Genomic DNA, 21493 nt, shown 5'->3' on the forward strand with positions numbered 1-21493 from the left:
TAGCAGGATAGGGAGGATTAGCCCTCCTGCAGTCTACTCATTTGTTTGGGCTACTTTTGTAACACTGAGTGGACTTTCACTTGCTGGAGAGCCTTTATTCCTTAAGAGAATTAGGTTCTTATCATCATCCTTTCAGAGAAAAATGTTCGAAACCAAAGCAAGGCCTTTCTTTTGCCCCTGTGTAGTCTTATGTTTTGTACAGTGACATTCAATGGATGACCTTAAGGCAAATGTGTTGCTGCTTTGAGATGGCAAGGAAACTTCCAAACCTATCACCTTCTCGGGCCATTCCCATGAATTTAGGAAGTTTGCAACTTTTTGGAACTACTTGAGTTGAGCAATGGGACGTAAAGCTTTCCTGAACTGAGCATTCTTAAATGCCGGATCCTTCTATGCCTTCACTGCCAGGGTGATTTAGTGCTGCAGGAAATTACTCCAATGAGAAAACAATTTCAGCATGGAGTAACAGCTTCTGACAAGAGACCAAGTGTTGCCAGCAGCTGCTCCAGGTGCTCCTGCTAACATCCCCTGGAGGAAGGAGCACAGCCCCCAATGCACCTGGGCTTTGGCTGCCCTGTGGCAGAGAAGCCCCCCAGGGCACAGGTCTCTGGGGCAGGAGATGACACCAGCACTGCCAGGGCTCAGGGGGTGGCAGCTCTGCTTGTGCGGGGACTCTGCCACACCTGCCGGTTTCAGCGCTCCCCTGGCCCCAGGGGTCAGAGCAGCACTGGTGCCCTGGCCCACACGTTCCTCGTCTGTGTCACACCTGCGGGTTTAGGACGGCCACCGGCCGAGACATGTCCCAAGGAGGCCGTGCCACCTTCTGTGCAAGGCCCCGTGCCCTTCCCGCTGCGGCTGCGTCGGCAGCCCTGGGGGCTCCTTCTGCTGCCCTGAGCCCGCAGAGCAGGGCAGCGTTTGCCCGTGGTTTGAGGCGCTCCGAAAGATCCTGTCTTAGGGCTGTCTTAGACGCTTGGGGCGAGGGATTCCTTCCAACCCGGGCCACTTTGGCTGGGCTGGGGGCGGCCCCAGGGCAGGTGGCAGTGTGTGCATTGGCCCTTTGTGACACGGTGCAGCAGCGTGGTCACTCACCGTGGCATGGAACAGCACAGGGTGTCCAAGGAGCCTTTGGGACACGTGGTGACACAGGTGCTGGTGGTGATGCAGCTGTGCCACTGTGCTCGGAGCACGTGACGGGACAGGACAGGATAGAGCGGTGTCGTGAGGAGCCCCCTCACAGCACACTCATTCGTGTCTGACCCGGAGCTTTTCCGAGGCGTTATTCCTGCCGCCGGTTGACCTCAAGGCCAAAGCACAATCCTTGACCAAGAGTCACCCGTCCTTGTGGCAGGAGCCCTCGAGAGCAGAGTGCAGGACTTGCTGTCCTGAACTCTTCCCGGCACTTCAGTTGTGCCGGTGCCTTCCAGGTGCCGCTGCAGGACTTGCTGACTCGGAGCTTTCCCGAGGCATCTCTCCTGCAAGTCCCCATCAGTCCAGTCGCTGACATGGAGCAGAGATCCCCAAGAGTGCCCAAATTGGCCAGCGTGGAAGAGGAAGGTCCTGGAGCTGCCCCAGTAGAGGAGACTGGGCTCAGAGGATACTCTGAGGACCTCTTCAAAACCAAGTCCAGTGCTGCCCTGCTGGATATGCTTGTAGAGGAGGGATTTTCCAAGCCAAAGCAAGTAAGAAGCCTGTGACCAGGGTCTGATCCTCCCAGGAACTGCTTGGCCTCCCAAGCCACCCCTGCTGGTCCCTGTAACCCTCCCAGGCCACCCAGTGTGCGGGAAGGGAAGCACTTCTCTGGGGAAGCTGGGGACATTTCTCCCTCTGGCAGCTTTCCAAGTCTTCCCGTGCCTTCTCCAGGCGCCTGCCATGGTCAGGTACATCCACCAGTGGCTCCTGGCCAATGAGTACTCTGGGCACAAGCTGTTCAGGACCCTGCTGGATCTCACCGAGGCACAGCCTGCTGACGTGGTGATGACTCTCCTGCGTGTGGCCCCATCGTGTGACAGGTATGGGGCCCACCTGCCCAGAGGGCTCAGGGCTCCCCAGCCCATCATCCTGTACAGCCTGTCCCAGGTGTCTGAGCAAAGGAGAAATCCAGGGCCCTCCGGCTGCTCCCTTCTCCAGCTCTGGCATGGCAGGCCCCGAGCCTGCTGCCGTGCTCCCTCCCTCCCCCTCGGGGGTCTGTCCCCACAGGGCTGGGCTGCCTGCATGCTGCTGGCAAGGGCCAGTGGGCAGAGGCAGAGCTGGCAGCCAGCTCAGCTCCCCCCTGCAGCCCAGGCCACGGTGCTGTGTCCGAGGCCCCCCTGAGACAGAGTTCTGACCCTGCAGAGCTGCTTTGTCCATGTGGAAGGCCATCCTGTGCTCCCCCAGCACTGCGAAGCCGGCGCAGATGATGCTCCTCCGTGTGCTGGAGGACTGGCCAGAGCACAGCACGTGCACCTCGGATGGGGACAAAACTGGTGTCTTTGCCCTGGCTGTGAGTTTCTGGAACTGGCCCCAGCTCACCCCACGGCTGCCTTTCCAGCAGCTCTCCACCCTCCTTCCCCCACCGCATCTCCCTGCCTCAGGCGCTGGGATGAAGCCTGGCCTAGGGGCAGCTTCAGGGGCACCGGGCCCGGTGCTCCCCCTGCGTCTCCCCTGGCCTCTCCGTGCCACGCTGGGGCCCTGCCACACCAACACCTCGGCACTGTGTCGGGGGGATTCGTCCTTTGCAGGCAACTGCGGTGATGTGGAAGATCCTCCAGGAGCACTATGTCCCACTCGAAGTGAGGCTGTGTTTCCCCCGCCTACTTGTGCATCTGCTCTTCCAAGTGTTCTCCAGCACTTTGAATCCACCAGAGGAGATCGATACCTTCTGGAAGGCATGCCAGGAGCGAGACGGCCTTGCCACCAGCCCCAACAGGTGCTCCATCCCAGTCCTCCTGTCCCTGCCAAATCTCCAGGGCAGGAGCCAGTGCTCCCAGCGTGACCTGGACTTTGCTCTGCACACAGGTTTGCAGCATGGACCCTCAAGTCCCTGCTCTGCCAAATGCGCTGTGAGAATGTGGTGGTGGCAATGGAACGCCAGCGTGGCTGGGACAAGCTGCTCCATGCTGACACCCACCACTATGCTTTGGGTCTGCTGGCCAGGTGAGACCCCCTTGACGCCGCCGCCTCCAGAATCTGTGCTCTGTGCTCGGGGTCCCCCACAGAGTCTCTGTGGCGATGAGCCAGAGGGCCTTGTCACCCCGGAACACCAAGCAGACTGGCAAAGGCTGGGAGAGGCGGGTGCCCACAAGGAGCCACCTCCCAAATGCCTGAGGTCCCCGTGCAGAATGGTGCTGAAAGAGCCGACCTCTGGGAGTCACTCCTGGGAAAGGTCTGTCCCCCTGGTTCACAGTGTTGGTTACTTTTTCTCCTGCCAGGCAGATGTCTTCTGTCTCCAAACCCTTGTGTTCCTGGATCATTCACCACCTGCTCCAGCTGCTCAGCACACGGCAGCCACGCTGGGATCTGCCCGCCCTGGTGTTCCTTGTGGAGGTGAGCCTGAAGGCCAGCGCTGCCTGGCTGAGCTGCCTCCCAGCTCTGTGCCCTCTCGTAGCCGCAGCTGCCTGGGACGGTGCCCGCGCCCTGTGCTGGTGCTGCTGCTGCTGCCTGGGCCCGGCCCTGTGCGGGTCTGGGCTGCTGTCGGCCGGGACCCCTGTCACTGCCCTGTGCCTTTCAGGTCCTCCAGTGCCTCAACTTGAGTAAGTGCAGCGGCATCGCTCTGGAGATCCTGTCCAAGAACCTGCGGAGCGAGTGCAGGGAGAGGCGTCTCTTGGCACTCAGAGGCCTCGTGGTGCTGGGCAAGAATCGCCTGATGGTGAGAAGGGGGCAGTGGCTGAGGCTGTGCGGGCAGCGTGGGGCTGGGGAAGGCAGTTGCTTGAGCTTGCCTTAGTTTTGGGTGCTGAGACAGCTGCTCCCAGCTCTCCTGCCTCCCACTTCAGCTGCCCGAGTGCTTCCACACAGGCCTTTGGCCTCTGAGCCCTGTGGCAGCAGGCTGGGCTTACACAGACTTGTGTTCCACACAGGCTAAAGAAATGTGGAACCTGACTGAAAGCCTCATCGAGCTCCTGCAGGAAAGTGATGGCGACATCATCAGGATGACCATTGTTCTACTGAAATATTTGTTTCTGTACAATGGCGTCCTGATACCCAGCCCCATCGCCCTGAGACTGGCTGAGGCGCTCCTGCCGCTCTTTGACAACGTAAGGCTCTGTGCCCCCAGCCACGGCCACCGAGTGCCGCATGGACACTTTGTGCCATGTGGATTTGCAGGCTGGTGCCCAGGTCAGCCAGAAGCAGCCCGTGATGAGGTCTTTTTTCCTTCCTTTCATACAGGATGATAGCCAGGTGCAGCTGTGCGCTATGTTTGCCTTTCAAGACATGATGGTTTCGTTAACGGAAGAGGGAAGAAAGGTGCTGAAGTCACACGTGCGCCAGAGCCTGCTCCCACTCTCCTTCCACTGCCATGACCAGAACAAGTGTGTGCTTGAGGTGAGCACTTGTGAGCTGCTGCTTCCCCCTGGGCAGGGGCTCGGCTGCCTCCTGCCCTGGAGCCTTGCAGGCTGGAGCCTCTTGCAGGCCTTGGCACAGGGACACTCCTGTGCCCTGAACTGTGGGGCCATCTGCGGCTCTCTGCTGCTCTCCAGGCCGCACGGGAAACGCTGCATTCTTCAGCCAGATTCCTGAGGAGGAGGGATCTTGAACAGATGCTGCAGGTGGATCAGACGTGGAGGTTCGGCGAAGGACTGGTAAGGGACTGAAAGCCGCGGCCTCAGCCCGGAGAAGGCCCCCGAGTGCGGTGCCCACGGAGCCCCGGCCCAGCGGGGCCGCGGGGCGGGGCGGCACCGCGCCTCCCCGGGCAGCAGCCGGCCCTCCGTCCCCTGCAGAGCCCGGCGCCGGCGCCCGCTGGCCGGGCCTCGGGGCTGTGCGGGCAGGGGAGGCCGGGGCTGGGCGCGGCCAGAGCCTGGCCCGGGGCTGAGCCCGCGCCAACCCTTCCCTCCCTGCTGCCGCTCTCTCCAGCTGGCAGACGACAGGAGCCGAGCGGCCGAGCACCTGCGCCGGGCCCTGCCCTACCTGGAGCACCCACAGGAGCCCCTGCGAGAGGCGGCCATCAGGTTCATGGGTGAGCCACGAGCCCGAGCCCCCATCCCCGGCCCGCCGCAGCTCGGCCCCGGCCCCGGCTGCTGGCCCGGCTGCGGCGGCATCCGCGCCCGGCGCCGTGGAGCCGCGCCTGCCCTCGGGGCCGCTGCCGCCCTCTGGCAGCCGTGCCCTGGGGCGGCAGAGTGCGGCAAGGGCCCGGGCCGAGCCCCGCCGGGGCAGGAGGCCGTGTGGCCACAGGGCTGGCAGCGCCGCCGGCAGGGCGCCGTGCCGCTGGGGCCCTGACAGGCTCTGTGTTCCCAGGGATGGCCGGGCGGCACCTGAGGGGAAGGAAGGAAGAGCTCGAGCTCATCTGTGCGGGTGAGTGGGGGCAGCGGGCTGTCAGCGGGGGCTGCCGGGGGAAGCCGCACGCTCTGGCCCGGCTGCGGAGGGCTGTGCTCCCTGTGCGGACGAGGGGTGGTGAGGGCGGAGCACACGGAGAATTCGGGGACACGTCGGGGATTCATGGCCAGCATCTTTGGGCTGATCCTGAATTATTAAAAAAAATAGGAATATCGCCCTAATGCCGATATCCAACAATGACGGACAAAAGACTCTCCAGCAGTTTAGAGTTAGAAAGTGTATGTTTAATTACGACGCCGGGCAGCGTGCGGGATAGCTCCCGAACACACGCGCGCTCACAGAAGATCACAGGGTCTTTTTATGTACAGAAGGATTGAATACCCAAAACACAAATGTATATTCATGACTTTAGTACCTCCCATTCCCCGCTTCCTATGGTAATTAGCCAAAAGCTATTAAGCATGCATGGTTTGTTCTTTGAAATGGGTCGGTGGTCTTTTTTATGGGGCGGGGTCTCAAAATGATGAAGTAAGTGAATCTTCTTCGCTTTGACTTTTTAACCTTTTAGTGTTGCGTGACAACTGAATCCCGTTTTCCCAGGAGTATTTGATTTCTGAATTCATTGTCCTTCTTGAAGCCTATTGATTATTCAGAACACACAAACATAAGTTGACAGGCCCCGTGATTTATCAGTTCCTTAAATCCGGCTTCTGCTTATCAAAGGGGAAGTCTATCTGTCTTACTTCAGCAATATCCAGTTAAAGTCTGTAATTCTTCAAAATTAATGTTTCAATCCCCTTGGTCCCTGCTCCCTCGTGGCCATGGCAAGAGCGGGCTGGGGTGGCCCTGGCAGGGGGCTCTCCTCGGGTTCCTGCTGATCAGGGCTATGACCCCGTGTTCCTCTGTCTTGCAGCCCTTGAAGACACGGCAGATGACAGCAGCCCTGCCATCAGAAACCTGGCCATTGAAACAGCCTTGGTCCTCCGGGCAGTCCAGAGAGCTCCGTACTCCATCCTGCAGAAGCTGCGAGATCAGCTCCGCAGGGCACGGAAGACACGGCCTCGACTGTCGGGCCTGGGCTGGCTGCGCTGCTGGAGCTCTGCGGAGAGCTGATCTGGGACACTCTGTCTGCTGGGGCCAACTGAGCCAGCGGGGATTTTCTTCTTCTACAGGATTCTTCTTTTCTTCTTTTTTTTCTTCAGTATATAAATATAGGGTATGTGTTACAATACACGGACTCCCAGGATTTTTCTTTTGCTGCCCTGGGTGCACAGGGGAAGAGGGGGAAAAGGGTGCTTTGTGCTCAGCAAGCTGCCCAGGCGTGCAGCCTTGCAGGGAAAATGGCCAGAAGCCCCTCGGCCCTCGGTGGTCCTGCGGAAGCCTTTGCACTGCCGAGAGAGCGCGTGGGCGGGGGCCGGAGCTGTGGGCATCCCTGCGAGGCCGGAGCCTGGAGATGGCCACAAGCCCTGTGCCAGCCAGGAACCGCCGTCTGTGTCCTCCTGCCCGTGTGCTGCTGGCCGGATTGCTGAGGGCTCCGCGGTGCCTCTTGATCGGGCTCCTCGGGAGCTGCTGTGGGGCTGCGCCTCTGCTGCCGGGCAGGCTGGCCGGGCTGGGGGAGACTCTGAGGGGCTGGGCTGGTGGGAAGCCCTGAGGAATTGGGTGTCAGAGGCCACAAGCAGCCCCTGGGGAGCTGCCATGTTCCTGCCAGCCGGCTGCTCTGGCGCTCCCCCAAAGTACCTGCGGAGTGAGTGCAGGGAAAGGTGTAACCTTGCGCTCAGGGCCCTTCTCGAACTCACTGAGGATCCCTCCCTCAATGGTGACAAGGGGGCAGTGGCTGGAGCTGAGCTGGGGAATGCAGTCGCTTGGGCTTGGCTGGGCTTCGAGAGCTCAGGCAGCTGCTCCCAGCTCTCCTGCCTCCTGGTTCGGCTGCCCGAGGACCTCGGGACAGGCCTTTGGCCTCTGGGCCCTGTTGGCACCAGGGTGGCGTTTCACGACTTGTGTTCCTCACAGGCCAAAAACGTGTGGCCCCTGACTGAACATTTTGTGGAGCTCCTGCGGGACACAGATGAACAGTCAGTCAGGATGACAGCCGTGATACTCAGCTTTGCAGTTTTGGACAAGGACATGCTGAGACCCAGCCCTGTCGCCCTGCAGCTGGTTGCGGTGCTCCTGCCACTCTCTGACCATGCAAGGCTCTGTGCCCCCAGCCACGGCCACTGTGTGCCCACCAAACACTTGGTGCCCTGTGGGTTTGCAGGCTCACGCCCAGCTGAGCCCCGAGCAGCCGATGCTGAGGTCTTTTTTTCTTCCTTTCATAGAGGATAACGGCCAGGTGCAGCTGCTGTCCACACTGCTCTTCTGAAAATTGGTGACTGTTTGCAGGGCCCCTGGGAGGGAATATTGGGGTTCCTGGCAGCAGGATCCTTGTGCAGCTTCAGGCTGGGGTGGGCAGCACTTCCATCTGCAGCTTCCATGTGCTGCTCCGGCAGCTGCTGCTGCTGCTGGGGACCCTGAGGGAAGAGGCCACGGGAGGGATAGAAATGCTGCACGGACAGCAGCAGCCAGGGCCAGGAATGAGCTTTGCCTTCCTGGCTGCTGAAATGAGGCTCCTTTAGTGCAAGAGGAGGCAAAGGCAAAATCAATTTCAACAATTCAAGGAAAACTGGAAAATTGGAAGCCTCTCAAAATGTCACACATTCATCTGGGAGCTCTTCAGCGTTGGTTCTTGTAAAAAGCCTTTCCCGTTTTCCCTTGGCTCTGAGATTCTGGGAGCCACCGCTGGGCTTCAGAGTTCAACTGATTTTTATTTTCCAGGTTTTTAAACAGAGCTCTGAATTGGGCATCTCTTGCCACTTTTTCTGCTCAGAACCTTGAGAAAGGTTCTCTGCTCCTGTGAGCCACATCTTGAAGGGTGGTTGGCAACCATGGAATGCTCTGGGAAAGCACTTGATTGACTTCAGGGCCAGGCTGGAGAGCTCAGCCTGAGGAAAGAACTGTTCCAGATGCCTCTGTCCATGTCCAGCTCCTCACAGCTGAGTCCCTGAACACACTGGGTGGTTTATAGGGATTGATTTTCCCCTCCTGTTCACTTGGAGGTGATTTTGCCATCCTTTAGAGGAACATCTGACCAGCCCCTGCCCCCATTCCATTTTATTCTCTCCACTTTGAAGCTGGACCGCTGGGTTTGACATGTAAATTGGTAGTGTCTCCCCGTTCTTCCCTCCAGCCCTCCATTGTGACTTGTATTAAACACTGCAAACGGCCTCATTTGTCTGGTGGGGAAGATGTGAGGTGGAGAAAGTTAACAGCATTTGTTTTCATGAACCTTGTGCTAATAAAGAAAAATGAGGTTGGTCATTTTGGTGTGGTGCTGACTGTTGGGATTTGGGAGTTTATTTCTTGCTATTGTTCTTATTATTTATTAGTGTTACTTTTCACTGGTCAGATTTTTACATCTTAGACACGATTAACCAAGGCTGGATGTAAGTCATTAGGAAAATTCCCTTGCACTTTCCACTGGGATTAAGCGGTTCAGTCGACTCCAAGTTGCCAGTGGATTCTAAAGATGGGAAACCCTGTTAGTGGTGGGTTTGGTGTGGTTTGGAGCTGGGGAAGGCTCTCATCCCCTCCCGGAGGTGCCCCAAGCCCGCTCTGCTGCCACGTCTGCACTCGCGGCCCCTCACGGCTGCCCTGCCCTGGGGACACGGTGGGACCCCGCTGCTGCCGGGGCTGAGGCTCCTCACGGCCCCTCAAACCCCTCCTGGCTACACAGAACCTCTCCTGGCCCCCGACAGCCCTTCATGGCCCTTCATTGCCCCTCCCGGCCCCTCAGGGCCCCTCCCGGCCCCAGGCGTGGAGCTCCTCCCGAAGGAGAAGGGGCCGGGCCCTGCTGGTTCTCCTTTTATTTCGGTCGTTTCGCAGCCGTGAGGAAAGAAAGGCTGAAATGGAGCCTTTGCCCAGCGGTTCCCTCCGGGTCAATTGCGGCCGAAGCTCCGTGCCGGCGCTGGCCCCAGCACCAGCATCCCCGCAGCCCCGCCGGCCTTTGCTGTCCCCCCGTGTCCATTCCCTGTCCCCGAGGCCCGCCCGGCTCTGGCAGCAGCAGGAGCCGCAGCGCAGCGGGCGCCGGCCTGGCCCGGCCGGGGCTCCCGGGCAGGAGCAGCAGCAGCGCCGGCCCCTTCCCACCTGCTCCTGCCTCGCCTTCCAAGGCCTTTGTCCGGCTCCACTGCGGCCTGGAGCAACGCTCACCCGCCAACAGCCCAGACTGCTCAGGGCCCGCCTGTGCTGCCCCGACCCAGCCTCCAGAGAAAGGAAGGGTCGGCTTCCAGCGCTGTTTTCAGCACTGTTTCACTCAGCCCGAGGTGACGGCAGGAGGCTGCTGCTGCCTTTGCCTTGGCAATTGGAGATCGCGGCTGCTGCTGCACCCCTCTGGCTGCCGACTGGATTTTATCAGGACAACTGCAATTGCCTTTTTCCATCCTTGCTGCCCGCTGTGCTTTTGTGACAGTGAACTCAGTCTTTCTGTTGCAGGCACCGTGCAAAGAAGAGATTGAAATGCTCCCAAGTCCCCGGGCACTAAGTCGAGGGGAATTAAAGCCACACAGGCCACATTTACAGCGCTCCAACACAGCCCTGCTGCTGGTGCTGCTGAAATAGAATCAACTTAGAGAGGCCATCACAAAATTGCCGCTGGGGTGTCAAACACAATGAAAAAATGCACCCGGAGAAAGAAAAACCAGAACTTCTTGACTCACTTCATTGCTTCCTGCGAGCAGCAGAAAAGGGAGATGCCCAGAGGTATTTCCAGCTGCTGCTGATCCCAGCTGGAGCTCTCTGCAGAGTCCCAGCAGGAACCTGAGCCCAGCCCGGGGAGCTCACACAGTGTCAGGGAGATTCTGTCTCTGGATTCAGTCAGGGTTGCATTCCCCAACAAGTGCTGGTGCCACCTCCTGTTTTCTTGGATTAAAACAGTAACAAGGAAAACCTTACCAATGGCACAACTCCCCAGTCCACAAGGAAAAAAGAAAGGACAAATCGTAAAGTTTTCCAAACATTTGTCCTGCTTTGCTGCAAAAGTCGTGCTGCACTCAGTATGGAAATCCAGGAGAAGCTGCAGTTGGTGGCACATCTTGTGCCAGAAGCTCGACCTCGTTCTCCACCAAAGGTTCTTGAAAAGAGCAGCTGGGACTGTGGTGAAGGTTGTTGGAAAACTGCAACAGCTTTCCAGAAGTGAAATGAAAACGCAAGAAATAAAGCAAGAGCTTTTCCTCTATTTATTTCTATGCTCCCCTTTTCCGTGTTGCACTACTTCTCCGTGCCATTAATTCCAAATGGATCTCACCTCTCAGATCGATGACTTAGTGAGTTTTAGACCCTCGAAAATACCATGGGCTGTACACAGAGTTTGCCTTCCCCTGTTTTTGCTGCAAAGTAACGCTGGAGACATAAGCGTCGTGCTTGGGTCGGGCACGAATCCTACAAGCAGGGAATGTGTCCTGACAGTGTCTGAGCCTCAGCAGGGACAATGCACAGCAGCGACCGAGGGAATTCCTCTGCCGCGGCGCAGGAGTCAGGCCTCTGGATGTGGGCTCAGCACGGCCAAGTTGCCGTGTTTGGAGCGGCTCGGGGGCTGCCCCCGGGGAGCGCGGGGCTGGAGCGTGGAACGGACACGCGGACAAACGGCCCCAGGGCTCCAGTTGCAGCGGCGGCAGCGGCAGCAGCAGCGGCAGCAGCGAGTCTACGGCGTCTACGGCGTCTACGACCCGTCCCCGTCCCTCTCTTGTTCCTCCTCTCCCTCTCCCGCTGTCCCGCACTCTGTCTCGCTGTCCCGCAGCCTCTCCCGGTGTCCCTTTCCCGACCCCCCCGGCCCCTCTCGGCGTCCCCGTCCCGGCCTCTCCCTCTCCCCCCGCAGGGCTGGGCCATGCCCCGGGCCCGCCCCCGGCCCCGGGCGTCCCGCCGCGGTCTGGGCTCCGCCCGGCTCTGGCGGTGCTGGCTGTGGCGGTGCTGGGCGGGCATCAGTGCCTGGGGCCGGGGCGGCATCGCTGCGCTTTGGCTGCGCCTGTCCCGAGCCCGGCCCCGGCCCCGGCCCCGGCCCCGACCCCGGCCCCGGCCCCGGCCCCGAACCCGACCCCGACCCCGACCCCGGCCCCGGCCCCGGCCCCGGCCCCGGCCCCGGCCCCGGCTCCTCCCGGGCCCCGCTAAGGACACACGCGGCGCGGCCGCTCCCGCCGCCTCCGCCGCGGCTTCCCCGGCCCGAGCTCCGCCGCTCGGCAGCGCAGCCGCCGGCCTCGAGCCGCCGGGGCCCGGGGCGGGTGGGGATGCCCGGCCCGGGGCGCTCGGGGGGCGCTCGGGGGCCGTGTCTGGCCCCGGGCCGAGCGCTGAGGGCCGCGTGTCGCCCGCAGGGGAGGCGCGGGAGGCCCTGCAGGACCGGTACCGGCTGGGTTCGCTGCTGGGGCGCGGAGGCTTCGGCAGCGTCTACTCGGGGACGCGGCTCTCGGACGGCACCCCGGTGAGCGGCGGGGCTGGCGGCGGGCGGGGGAGGAGGAGGAGGGCGGAGGAGGAGGAGGAGAAGATCGGGGCGCGGCGGGGCAGGCGGCGAGCTGAGCCCGCTGCTGGCCTTTGCTCGCAGGTGGCCATCAAATGCGTGCCCCGGGCCCGCGTCCAGCACTGGGGCGAGCTGGTGAGTGAGCGGGGCCGGCGGGAGAAGCTGGGGCCCGGCAGGGGAAGAGCCGGCGGGAGCCCTGCAGGGAGAGCGGGCGTGGGCTGAGCGGGGGGCCCAGAGCATCCGGGGCTGGGTGAGGGGTTCCCGAGCCCTGGCACAGCCTCAGCCCCACTGACGGCATCGTGGTCCTTCGGCAGCCCAACGGCGCCCGTGCGCCCCTGGAAATCGTGCTGCTGGACAGGCTGTCCTCTGGATGTGGTGGCATCATTCAGCTGCTGGAGTGGCTTGAGCTCCCCAACAGCTTCCTGTTGGTGCTGGAGCGTCCGGAGCGGTGCCAGGACCTCTCGGGTTTCCTGGCGGAGCGGAGGTTCCTGCCGGAGGAGGAGGCGCGGGGGCTGTTCCGCCAGGTGCTGGAGGCCGTGCGGCACTGCACCAGCTGCGGGGTCCTGCACCGCGACATCAAGCCCGAGAACATCCTGCTCGACCTGGCCACCGGGCAGCTCAAACTGATCGACTTTGGCTGTGGCGCCTTCCTCCAAGACACAGCCTACAGGCAATTTGCAGGTGAGCCCTCTCAGGGGATGTTCCTGGGCATCTCACGGCCCAGCCTGGCTGTAGCACCGCGGCTTCCCCCTCTCGCTGCTAGGAGCAGCGTTATTCCTTGAGCCAAGTTGCTTTTGGGTGGAGGCGGGAGGGGGCCAGCCCCCACACGCCCAGGGATGCCGGGGCGAGGCTTTAGGAGTTGCAGCATCCCCTGATGAACTCCGTCTGTGTTCCATAGGAACCCTGCCCTACAGCCCACCAGAGTGGATCCACCACCAACGCTACTACGGCGAGGCAGCGACGATCTGGTCCCTAGGCCTCCTGCTGTACCACCTGGTCATGGGGAAGCACCCGTTCAGGAGGGGCCAGCAGTTCATCTGGGGGCGCATCTTGTTCCCACGATGGCTCTCTCAAGGTGGGTCCTCATCTCTGGGCACAGGGGAATCCCGGTGCTGGGAGACAGCAGCAGGCTGATGAGCACCCTGCTCTGGCAGCTGCTGAGGAGGTGGCACATGTCCTGCTCTCCTCCAAACAGAGAATCCATGGGGAAGTTTAGGCACAGCTCTGGGCACACCCAGCATGGCCTGGGCACGGGAATGGAGGGGCAAAGCAGACGGGATCCTTCTCCAACTGACTGCTGGTTTCTGGTTTCTCTCTTCAGAGTGCCAAAATGTTATCAGGAGGTGTTTGTCCATGCAACCCTTGGACAGGCCATCCTTAGAAGACCTCTTCAGTGATCCTTGGCTGCAGGGTGTTCATCTGCCCCAGAAGATGGGAGAGGTCCATGTACACAGTTTGATCCAAAGACCTGACAGGTAAGAGCTCCACACATCTCATGGCAATCAGTGCTAAAGAAAACCAGAGTGTTTTTGTCCTGCCTGTAGCTCTGAGCAGGGATGACGAGATGGGAACATCTGTGCTGGGGCGGAGCTGGAGACCTGGTGTAGCAAGCACTGGTGGCCACCATCCACCCTAGTTATGCTTGTCCTGGTTCGTTGGTGCCTGGGGCCCTGGGCAGAGCACTGACAGCCTGGTCTGGCCCCCAGGGAAGGAGGAGCCCCTGGAGAAGCTGTATCAGGTGGGGCTGCTGCTGGAGACACCAAGGACAACCCCAAGGATGCCAAGCTCTTCCTCGACCTGGCCACCGGCAGCTGAAGATGATCGACTTGGATTCTGGCACCTTCTTCAGACACGCTCCCTGGGGCCCAATTTGCAGGTGAGTCCACAGCTGGGGGGATGCTCCCAGATGTGGGCATGGCACGGCCTGGCCGGGCACCAAAGGTTCCTCCCTTTGCTGGGGCAGACGCCACAGATTCTTCACTCGGCCGTCAAGCTGCCTTTTGGCTCTGCGCAGCTGCTGAGGGCTGGATGTGCCGTGGCCGGCTGCAGGCTGGGCACGTGTCCTGCCCTCCTGCTCTGCCCCCAAAGGCAGCAGTGATGGGCAGCTTTGGGCCCAGCTCTGAGCACGGCCAGCGTGGCCTGGGCACTGCGGGCGGCCGGGACGAGGGGACAGGAGCCTTCGGCTGACGGGCACTTTCTGGTTTCTCTCCTTCCAGCCGGGCTCTGCGGGTGCTGAGGCTGCTCTGGGCTCTGCCAGGGCTCTGCTGGGCTCAGCCCCAGGCACGGCTGGGCTGGCTCTGCCCTCACATTGCTCTGACAGCTTTGCATCAGACGAGCCCATTCTGAGCCCACCGAGTGAGCTTTGTGCTTTTGCAGGTGAGTGAGACTCTCCTGCAGGCCAAGAGATTGCAGTGAGGGATCCACATCCAATTGGCAAGAACCCAAGCACTCCACAGTTCCAGCTGAACGCCTGGATCTCCACAGGATGTTTTGTCTGCCCCGCTCTTCATTCCTTTTTTGGCTGGAATCGTGCAACTGCCCTTTCTTCCTCCTCCAGAAGTGCCACAAGTGAGCAAAACCTGGCGAGTGGACGGCGTTCCTAAGGCAGTGCAGTCTGGAGCGGATGGATGAAGAATTGCCCTTCTGCACTTCCCAAGCAGAGCAAAAAGCTGTAAGTGGGACTTTGCGTCTTTACGAAACCCCTGACAATTTCAAAGGGAATGTGCAGCTCATTCACAGGGTGAGAAGGAAGGTCGTCTTGTAAAGGATTTGGGGTTTAGCAAAGTTTAGATTCCCAGTCCTGCTTGGAGCTGGCGGGGCACAAAGCAATTTCCTATTGCTTCAATCACAATTTAAAATAATACTGGAAACAAACCACAAAATCTTTTTTAAAAGGCTGCTGAGGTCAGCAGGATGGATCCATGCCATCAGCACATTTATGGAGTAAATAACGGAGATCTCATTTGAAAAAGTTCAGTTATCTCTTTATGCAAAGCTATAAAGTATTTTTACTACGCTGCACTTGGGTTTTGTTTTTATCTTCCACTTTTTTTCTGTGTTGTTTTTAATTTTCTTTTTTTTTTTCTTTCCTTAATAGAAAACTTGTCCTAGGGAAGGAATGTCCTTTGCTGCTGGTTCCCGTGTGGAGCAGCTCCCCAGGCAGAGCCCGGCAGCTCCTGGCCCTGCAGGGCTGAGGCTTTTCCCCGTTGCTGGGCACAGACTGATGGAGCAGCACTGCTGAACACGGGGACACACAGAGGGAGCAGGAGCAGCTGCCTGTGTCCACCTGCAGCTCCAAGGCCCAAACTCTGAGCAGACAGGGCTGGAAGAGACTGGCAGGCTCCCTGTTTGCTGTGCTGCCCCACTTGTGCCCGGCCCAGCTCTGCGGGAGGCAGAGGGAGAACAAGGGGCAGCTCCGGCCAGCCCCCAGCACAGGAACACCGCCGGCCCCGGGCCTCGGGGCACTGTCAGCACCCGCTGCTCCGGCCACGGCTTCTGCTGGCCCTGACGGCGACAACCAAACTGTGCCTGATCCCCAGGGAGCAGCAGCAGGGCCTGGATCCGATCCCTCAGTCTGGGGCAGGGCTGGACAAACGACCCCCACAGCAGCAGCAGCAGCAGCAGCACATGGAGCTGACTTTGAGCACAGCCCCCGCCACTGTTCCCTCCCGTGGGCAGCGGTGTCACAGCAGCCTGAGGCACCCGGGAGCCCTCAGGGCCCGCAGGGACTTGAGATGGCAGCCCTGGGCTCCTGGGGGTTGTGCAAGGAACAGAGGTGAGGACTCCCTCTCCACGTGGAGCTTCCCGATGGAAAAGGCTGCTGTGAGCAGGCAGCTGCAAGGGCAGAGAAAGGAGGGTCTCGACCCCTGGATCTGTGCCACTTCCACAGTCCTGGGCAGCAGCCACCGAGCCCCGGGGGAACAGAGGGCACAGCAAGAGGGACAAAAGCAGGCAAGGTCAGAGACTGGAGAGAGCCAGACCTGGGAGCAGGAGCAGCTGCTTCATCGCACTCTTGGAGAAAGCTCTCGGCTGTTTCTAAGCGCTGAAAGGCGTGAAGGGCAGAGAGGAGGGGACACCAAACAATGCTCCTGTTTGCACACCCTCCCCTCTCAGTGTCCCAGAAGGAATTGGATGAACTGTATTCTTCTCTCTGAGTCGTCTCGTTCAGCGTGAGCAGCTTAGCACCAGGAGCTGAAGGAGCTGAAGCCTTAGGCCACAAGAGCTGACCAAGAGGGAACTTTTTGACCAAAGTAATGCTGCTAACATGGACCTGACTGAACCCAGCAGATAAAATCATGGAAATACAGAATCCTTTCTGTTGGGAAAGACCTGGGAGCTCATCAAGTCCCAGTGTTAAGCCAGCAGTGTCAAGCCCAGCACTAAAGCCTGAAGTGCCAAGGCCTGGACAAGAGGCCTGACTGAGGCCTGAACAAGCGGCCCTGAGCCAAAGGTGACCTCTCGATGAACCTTCCAGCCAAAGGTTATCTTTGTATCTGCTCGTTAACAAAATAGGCACCGTCATTAGCGTTGTAATAGATGCATCCTCTCCTCAGTGAAACATGTATTGACCTTTCTGTATTTAGAAGCCAGACAAGGCCATGAAGTCTGACATCTGGCCTTGTTCGGGGCTGTAGGGTCAAAGGCAACTCCCCTGGTTCCTCCTTGGGCCCTGGCCAGGCTTTGGGAGAAACCCAAGAGGAGGATGCAACCAGATGTTTCTGCACTAGGAGTGCTGCTGGCAGTTTGTTTATTCAGCACTATCAAAGCTGGGCCCTCTCCCAGCCAGGCTGGAGCCTCAGCTGTGGCTGGAGGCAGCTGCAGGAATTCCCAGTGTCCGGGAGAGGCTCTACAGTCCTTGGCTGTGACAGCTTCCCCAGCTGCTGTGTGGGTGTGGGTGATGGGAAAGGCTGAGGGTAACTGGTGATGGATCTTTCTCAATCACTGCGGGCAATCCGTGGTAGTGACGGCTGGCTGCATTGCTGAGCTGCTCCTTCTGTGCTCCTTTGCTGCTTTGAACTGTAGTAAATTTCACTGATTCCTTCAGGTGGTGTCTGTGTCCTTGGTGCTGAGCCTGCCCACTGCAAAAACAAAATTGGCATAGCTTGGCCGGATCAGCACAAAATGACACTTTTTAAATCTAAAGGTGAGGAATCAGTCCTATCCGAAATTCCCGGATGGGAAGCCCTTCCCTAGAGTTCTCTGGCTCTGGAGTGGGCTGAGGTGGGAACAGATTTTTGACAGGGGCCACTGTATTAGAGGGTGTAAAGTACCCCACACTGGCTCTGAAATGGCTCACTACTCAGCCTGAGTGGGTACCACAGTGGTCTCTTGAAAAGGAGAGACTTAGATGCCCTAAAAACCCTGGTACAGGAACAACTGGCTCAAGGACACATAGAGCCATCTATGAGCCCTTGGAACACCCCAGTATTTGTTATAAAAAAGAAATCTGCTAAGTGGAGGTTACTCCATGACCTGAGAAAAACCAATTCCACGATGGAGAGAATGGGCACATTGCAGCCTGGTGTGCCATCGATGTCCCACAATGCTGCCTGCCTCCTGGGACATCCTGATTGTGGACTTAAAGGGCTGTTTTTTCACTCTTCCATTACCCCCAGATGATACCCCAAAGTTTGCCTTGACCGTGCCTTCTATTAATAACGCTGCACCAGTGCAACGTTACCAGTGGAAAGAACTTTCCCAAGGCGTGGGAAACAGCCCCACGATGTGTCAGTGGGGTGTTGCTCAGGTACTCTGATCAGTGAGAGAACAGTTGCCAGGGGCATACTGTTACCATGGCCTGGATGACATTTTGATTGCACCCCAAACCAGAAAAGAACTCTCACTGATTCAGCCAAGCCTGTTGCAAGCGTTCAAACCACTTGGGCTGCAAGTAGCACCAGAGAAAGTGCAGCAGCAACCACCCTGGAAATATTGGGGACTCAAAATAATGAACCAGACCATACAGCCACAAACAATTCCGTTTCCAACCAAAATTCTGACTCTAAACGATGCACAAAAACTCTTGGGTACCATCAACTGGGTCAGACCTTACCTAGGACTGACTGACTCTCAACTAGCACCTTTATTTGACCTCCTAAAGGGTGACTCTGAATTAACTTCCCCCAGAAAATTAATCCTAGAGGCAAAAGCTGCTGTTGAAACAGCAGAGCAAGCTATCACCAACAGACAAGTCCACCGGATATGCCCAGAGGTGTGGATCACTGTGTTTATTCTCATTGTTAGTTTTCATCCTACTGGTGTTATTGGGCAGTGGAATCCACGCTGGCCTGATCCTTTGCACATTCCAGAATGAATGCTTCCACCTCATCAAGCAAAAAAGACGGCACCCACCGTCTTTGAACTAACTGCACAGTTAATTATCAAATGTTGTCGCAGGTGTTTACAGTTGAATGCTACGGATGCTTCAAAAGTTGTCTTGTCTCCGTGACACAAGAGCAATTCTAATGGTGTTTTGCTAACAGTACAGCCTTGCAAAGTGCTTTGCAAGGACACTGGAACGCTTTGGGCACCTGCCCGACGTGTCTGTCCTACCTTACGTCCTGTCCAAGACCACCAGCAGCATTCTCCTGGTGGCCCCTCCACAGACGGTGTGGAGCCGTGTGTGGAACAGTGCTGGAAACAGCTTGTTCACCGACCTCGGGGAGAGCTGGGACTCTTAGAGTGACGGTGCATTTAAGGATTCTGTTTGTTTACAAACTGGTTTTCTGTTTACAGAGTGGTTTTTTCTGTTTACAAATTGTTTTTCTGTTAATTGTTAATCTTGTTAATTCTGTTAATTGGTTTTTCTCAGGGTTTTAAAAGTTGAACGTTTTCTTGTTTTAGTGTTAAGTTGTAGTTTGGAACCATAAGCAGTTAACCTGTAACATGCCAGCCCGGAAGATTGTGATCTCGCCTGACAGCTCCTGGGAGTGAGTGCTGCAGCTCCAGTGGTACATGGGGCACATCACTGGCTGAGCAGAATTAAGTTTGTCAAAACCTCCTTCAAATTAAACCCATGCTGTCTTGTGTTACCCTGTCTGCAAAAGGGCCCTTGCAAATGGGATAACGGAAAACAATCTGCATTTTAATAAAAGCAAAGGCAGGAGATGTAGCAGGGTCCAGCTGGTTCACAGCTGGGCACAATGAGTCTGATCATAACAGACCCAACTGGGCTGACCTGGCTTGTTCTAGAAGTCCCCGGGGGAACAAAGAGCTCAGCCAAGCCCATCCAAGCCCTGGCTGCAGACACACCCCTGGCCAGAGATGTGGGCAGTGCAGAGATTCTCAACCAGTTGGCTTTCCAAGCCCGGGAAATTCAAACTCACCATAAAAGGGAGCTTGGAACAATAAATTGTGGCTGTTGGTCAGAACTCAAGAAGATACTGTGTGGTGTGTCTGTCTCCAACCCACCAGCCTCGTGTTACACTATGTCTAAATCTATGTTTCTATCTATATCTCTATCTTTATATGTGAAACAATAATAATAATGTGCAGTAATGCTGACAATACTGATTTGCCACCTTTGGCTGCTCAGGGATGTGACACTAAATACCCTACAGAAAAGCATTGGCCACGACTCAAATGTCAGTGCTAAACTTTGTGAGACTGCTTGCAAGGAATAAAGGAGGAAGGGATGAAATTGGCGATTTTTATGGGGTTTGCTGATACTGTGGTGTGGAATGCTTTGTCTGTTACTGTGAAAATACAGTGCTTTGGACTGCTGGTGTTTTCATGTACCAGACTATTCACAAGCTGCAGGATCATCAAACAGACAAAGGGGCAGTTGAAGGAGCAGGTGAAAAAATGAGGAGATGGGAACCTGTCCTGATGGAGAACCCATCCCACAGATGTTCTCCATACCCTTAACAATGGACCCAGTGGGGAAATGGAAACCCCTGGATGTGCACAGCTGCGCCCAGTTTGCGAATACAACCGTGCACAGTGAGACTTTGACTTCTGGGGAAATTGTTCTGGGTGTGATGGCCCCTGACAGGGCCACCCCAGAGGCTGCAGGGCTGGACCTTCATGCATTAGAATTAATTAGGACAAATCAGAAGCAAATGAGAGTTATCAATACAGGAATAGGAACTCAGATTTCTCCAGGACACTGGAGGTTTGAGAACTGCTCCCTGGAGCTTGGCCTTGAAAAGCGTTGATGTCATGGGAGAAGGAATTGATGCAGATTGTCAAGGAGAAATCAAAGTCATCCTTTGAAACAATAGTGAACAGAGTGGATTATTTAAGCCTATGGCGTGGCAGCAATTACTGATATTGCAGTTTGAAAAACAGTTGTGCAGAGAGGAGATCCACAGTGTCACTGCGGTCCCCTGGCTCCACAAGGCCCTGCAGGCTCCCAGGGCACCTTTGGTTCTATGGGGCCCGCAGGGTTTAGCTGGCGGGCAGGGTCAGCACCAAAGAGACACGCACCAACTTAAGGAAGCCCAAGCCCACCGCGGGGGGACCCGCCTCCCGCCGGGGCTCTGCCGGCACCGCCACCGGGACCCCCAAAAACACCTCCCGGGGACCCCCCATGTCCCCTTGAGGGGCATCTGCGCCTCAGCTCTGGAGCCCTGCGAGATCCAAACATCAAGCTGCCCGGCCCCGACAGAAAAAAGCCCCGGGAGCCATAAATATATTTTCTGTGAGCTCCAAACATCCCTCCCCGCTTCAAAAAAACCGCCCAGGATATTTGGGGCGCGCTCCCCCTCCCCGGTCACCCGCAGGATACGGGGGCGATGGTCCCGGGGCGAAGGAGCTGCAGATCCAGAGAGCAGTGAAGTCACGCAGTGCCTCCTCTGCCGGCTCCAGCTCCTCCATCCCTCCTCTTCCTCCTCCTCTGTCCCTCCTCCTCCTCCTCCTCCTCCTCCGTCCGTGCGGCCGCGGGCCGGGAGCTCTCGGGTGAGCGGGCCGGGCCGGGACACGGTGGGAAAGGGGTGGGTCACCCCCAAACCGAGCTGGGGGCAGCGGAGGTTTGGGGGAACAATGGGAAAGGGGTGAGAGGGGGGGATAGGGGGAGGTGGGACAGCGGGAAGGGAGTTCCCAGTAGGGGTCCCCCAGTAAACCCCAGGACTCCCAAGCCCTGTCCCAGCGCCCACAGTTCCCTCCACAGCCCCGGCTGAGTGGGGGGCTCAGCCCAGGACCCGTCATTGTCTGGGGCTCCCTCGAGTGCAGCAAATGGGAGAGTGCCCCCCAGGGTGGATTTTTGGGGGTCTCCCCACCATCACGGCTTTAGGAACCCCCGACAGTCAGGCGCCGCTTTAACTCCCCTTGGCAGGGCGACACCACTCCCGTTGATTCCGGTAGTGGAGCCCCCATGGGGGGCTTGGGGGTCCCGGGAGGGTTTGGGGGTCCCGGGGGGGTCTGGGGCTACCTGGGTGATGCCGATGGTGGTGATGAGGACCCCGTGCCAGGTATAAACCTTCTCAAGGGGGCTTGGGGGCATGTTGGGAGGTCCCATGGGAATTCTGATGTCCTGAGAGGGTTTAG

General features: G+C 58.2%; 1 protein-coding gene and 1 pseudogene across 1 annotated transcript; both read left to right on the plus strand.

Moving 5' to 3' along the window:
• The first annotated feature begins 1502 nt into the window (after positions 1–1502).
• Positions 1503–6579, plus strand: LOC136303417 (maestro heat-like repeat-containing protein family member 7; annotated as a pseudogene).
• Positions 6580–11854: 5275 nt separating this feature from the next.
• LOC136303419 (serine/threonine-protein kinase pim-1-like) lies at positions 11855–14387 on the plus strand (the record flags this gene model as incomplete). Its single annotated transcript, XM_066207090.1, has 6 exons — positions 11855–11971; positions 12092–12142; positions 12322–12688; positions 12906–13082; positions 13329–13482; positions 14384–14387. Coding segments are annotated over 6 exons (870 nt in total), but the record flags the coding sequence as incomplete, so codon positions are not given.
• Between the last annotated feature and the right edge of the window lie 7106 nt (positions 14388–21493).

Source organism: Chamaea fasciata, unplaced genomic scaffold (genome assembly GCF_029207755.1).
Source record: "Chamaea fasciata isolate MVZ Bird 193981 ecotype frontalis unplaced genomic scaffold, bChaFas1.0.hap1 SCAF_33, whole genome shotgun sequence".
Lineage (NCBI taxonomy): Eukaryota > Metazoa > Chordata > Aves > Passeriformes > Sylviidae > Chamaea > Chamaea fasciata.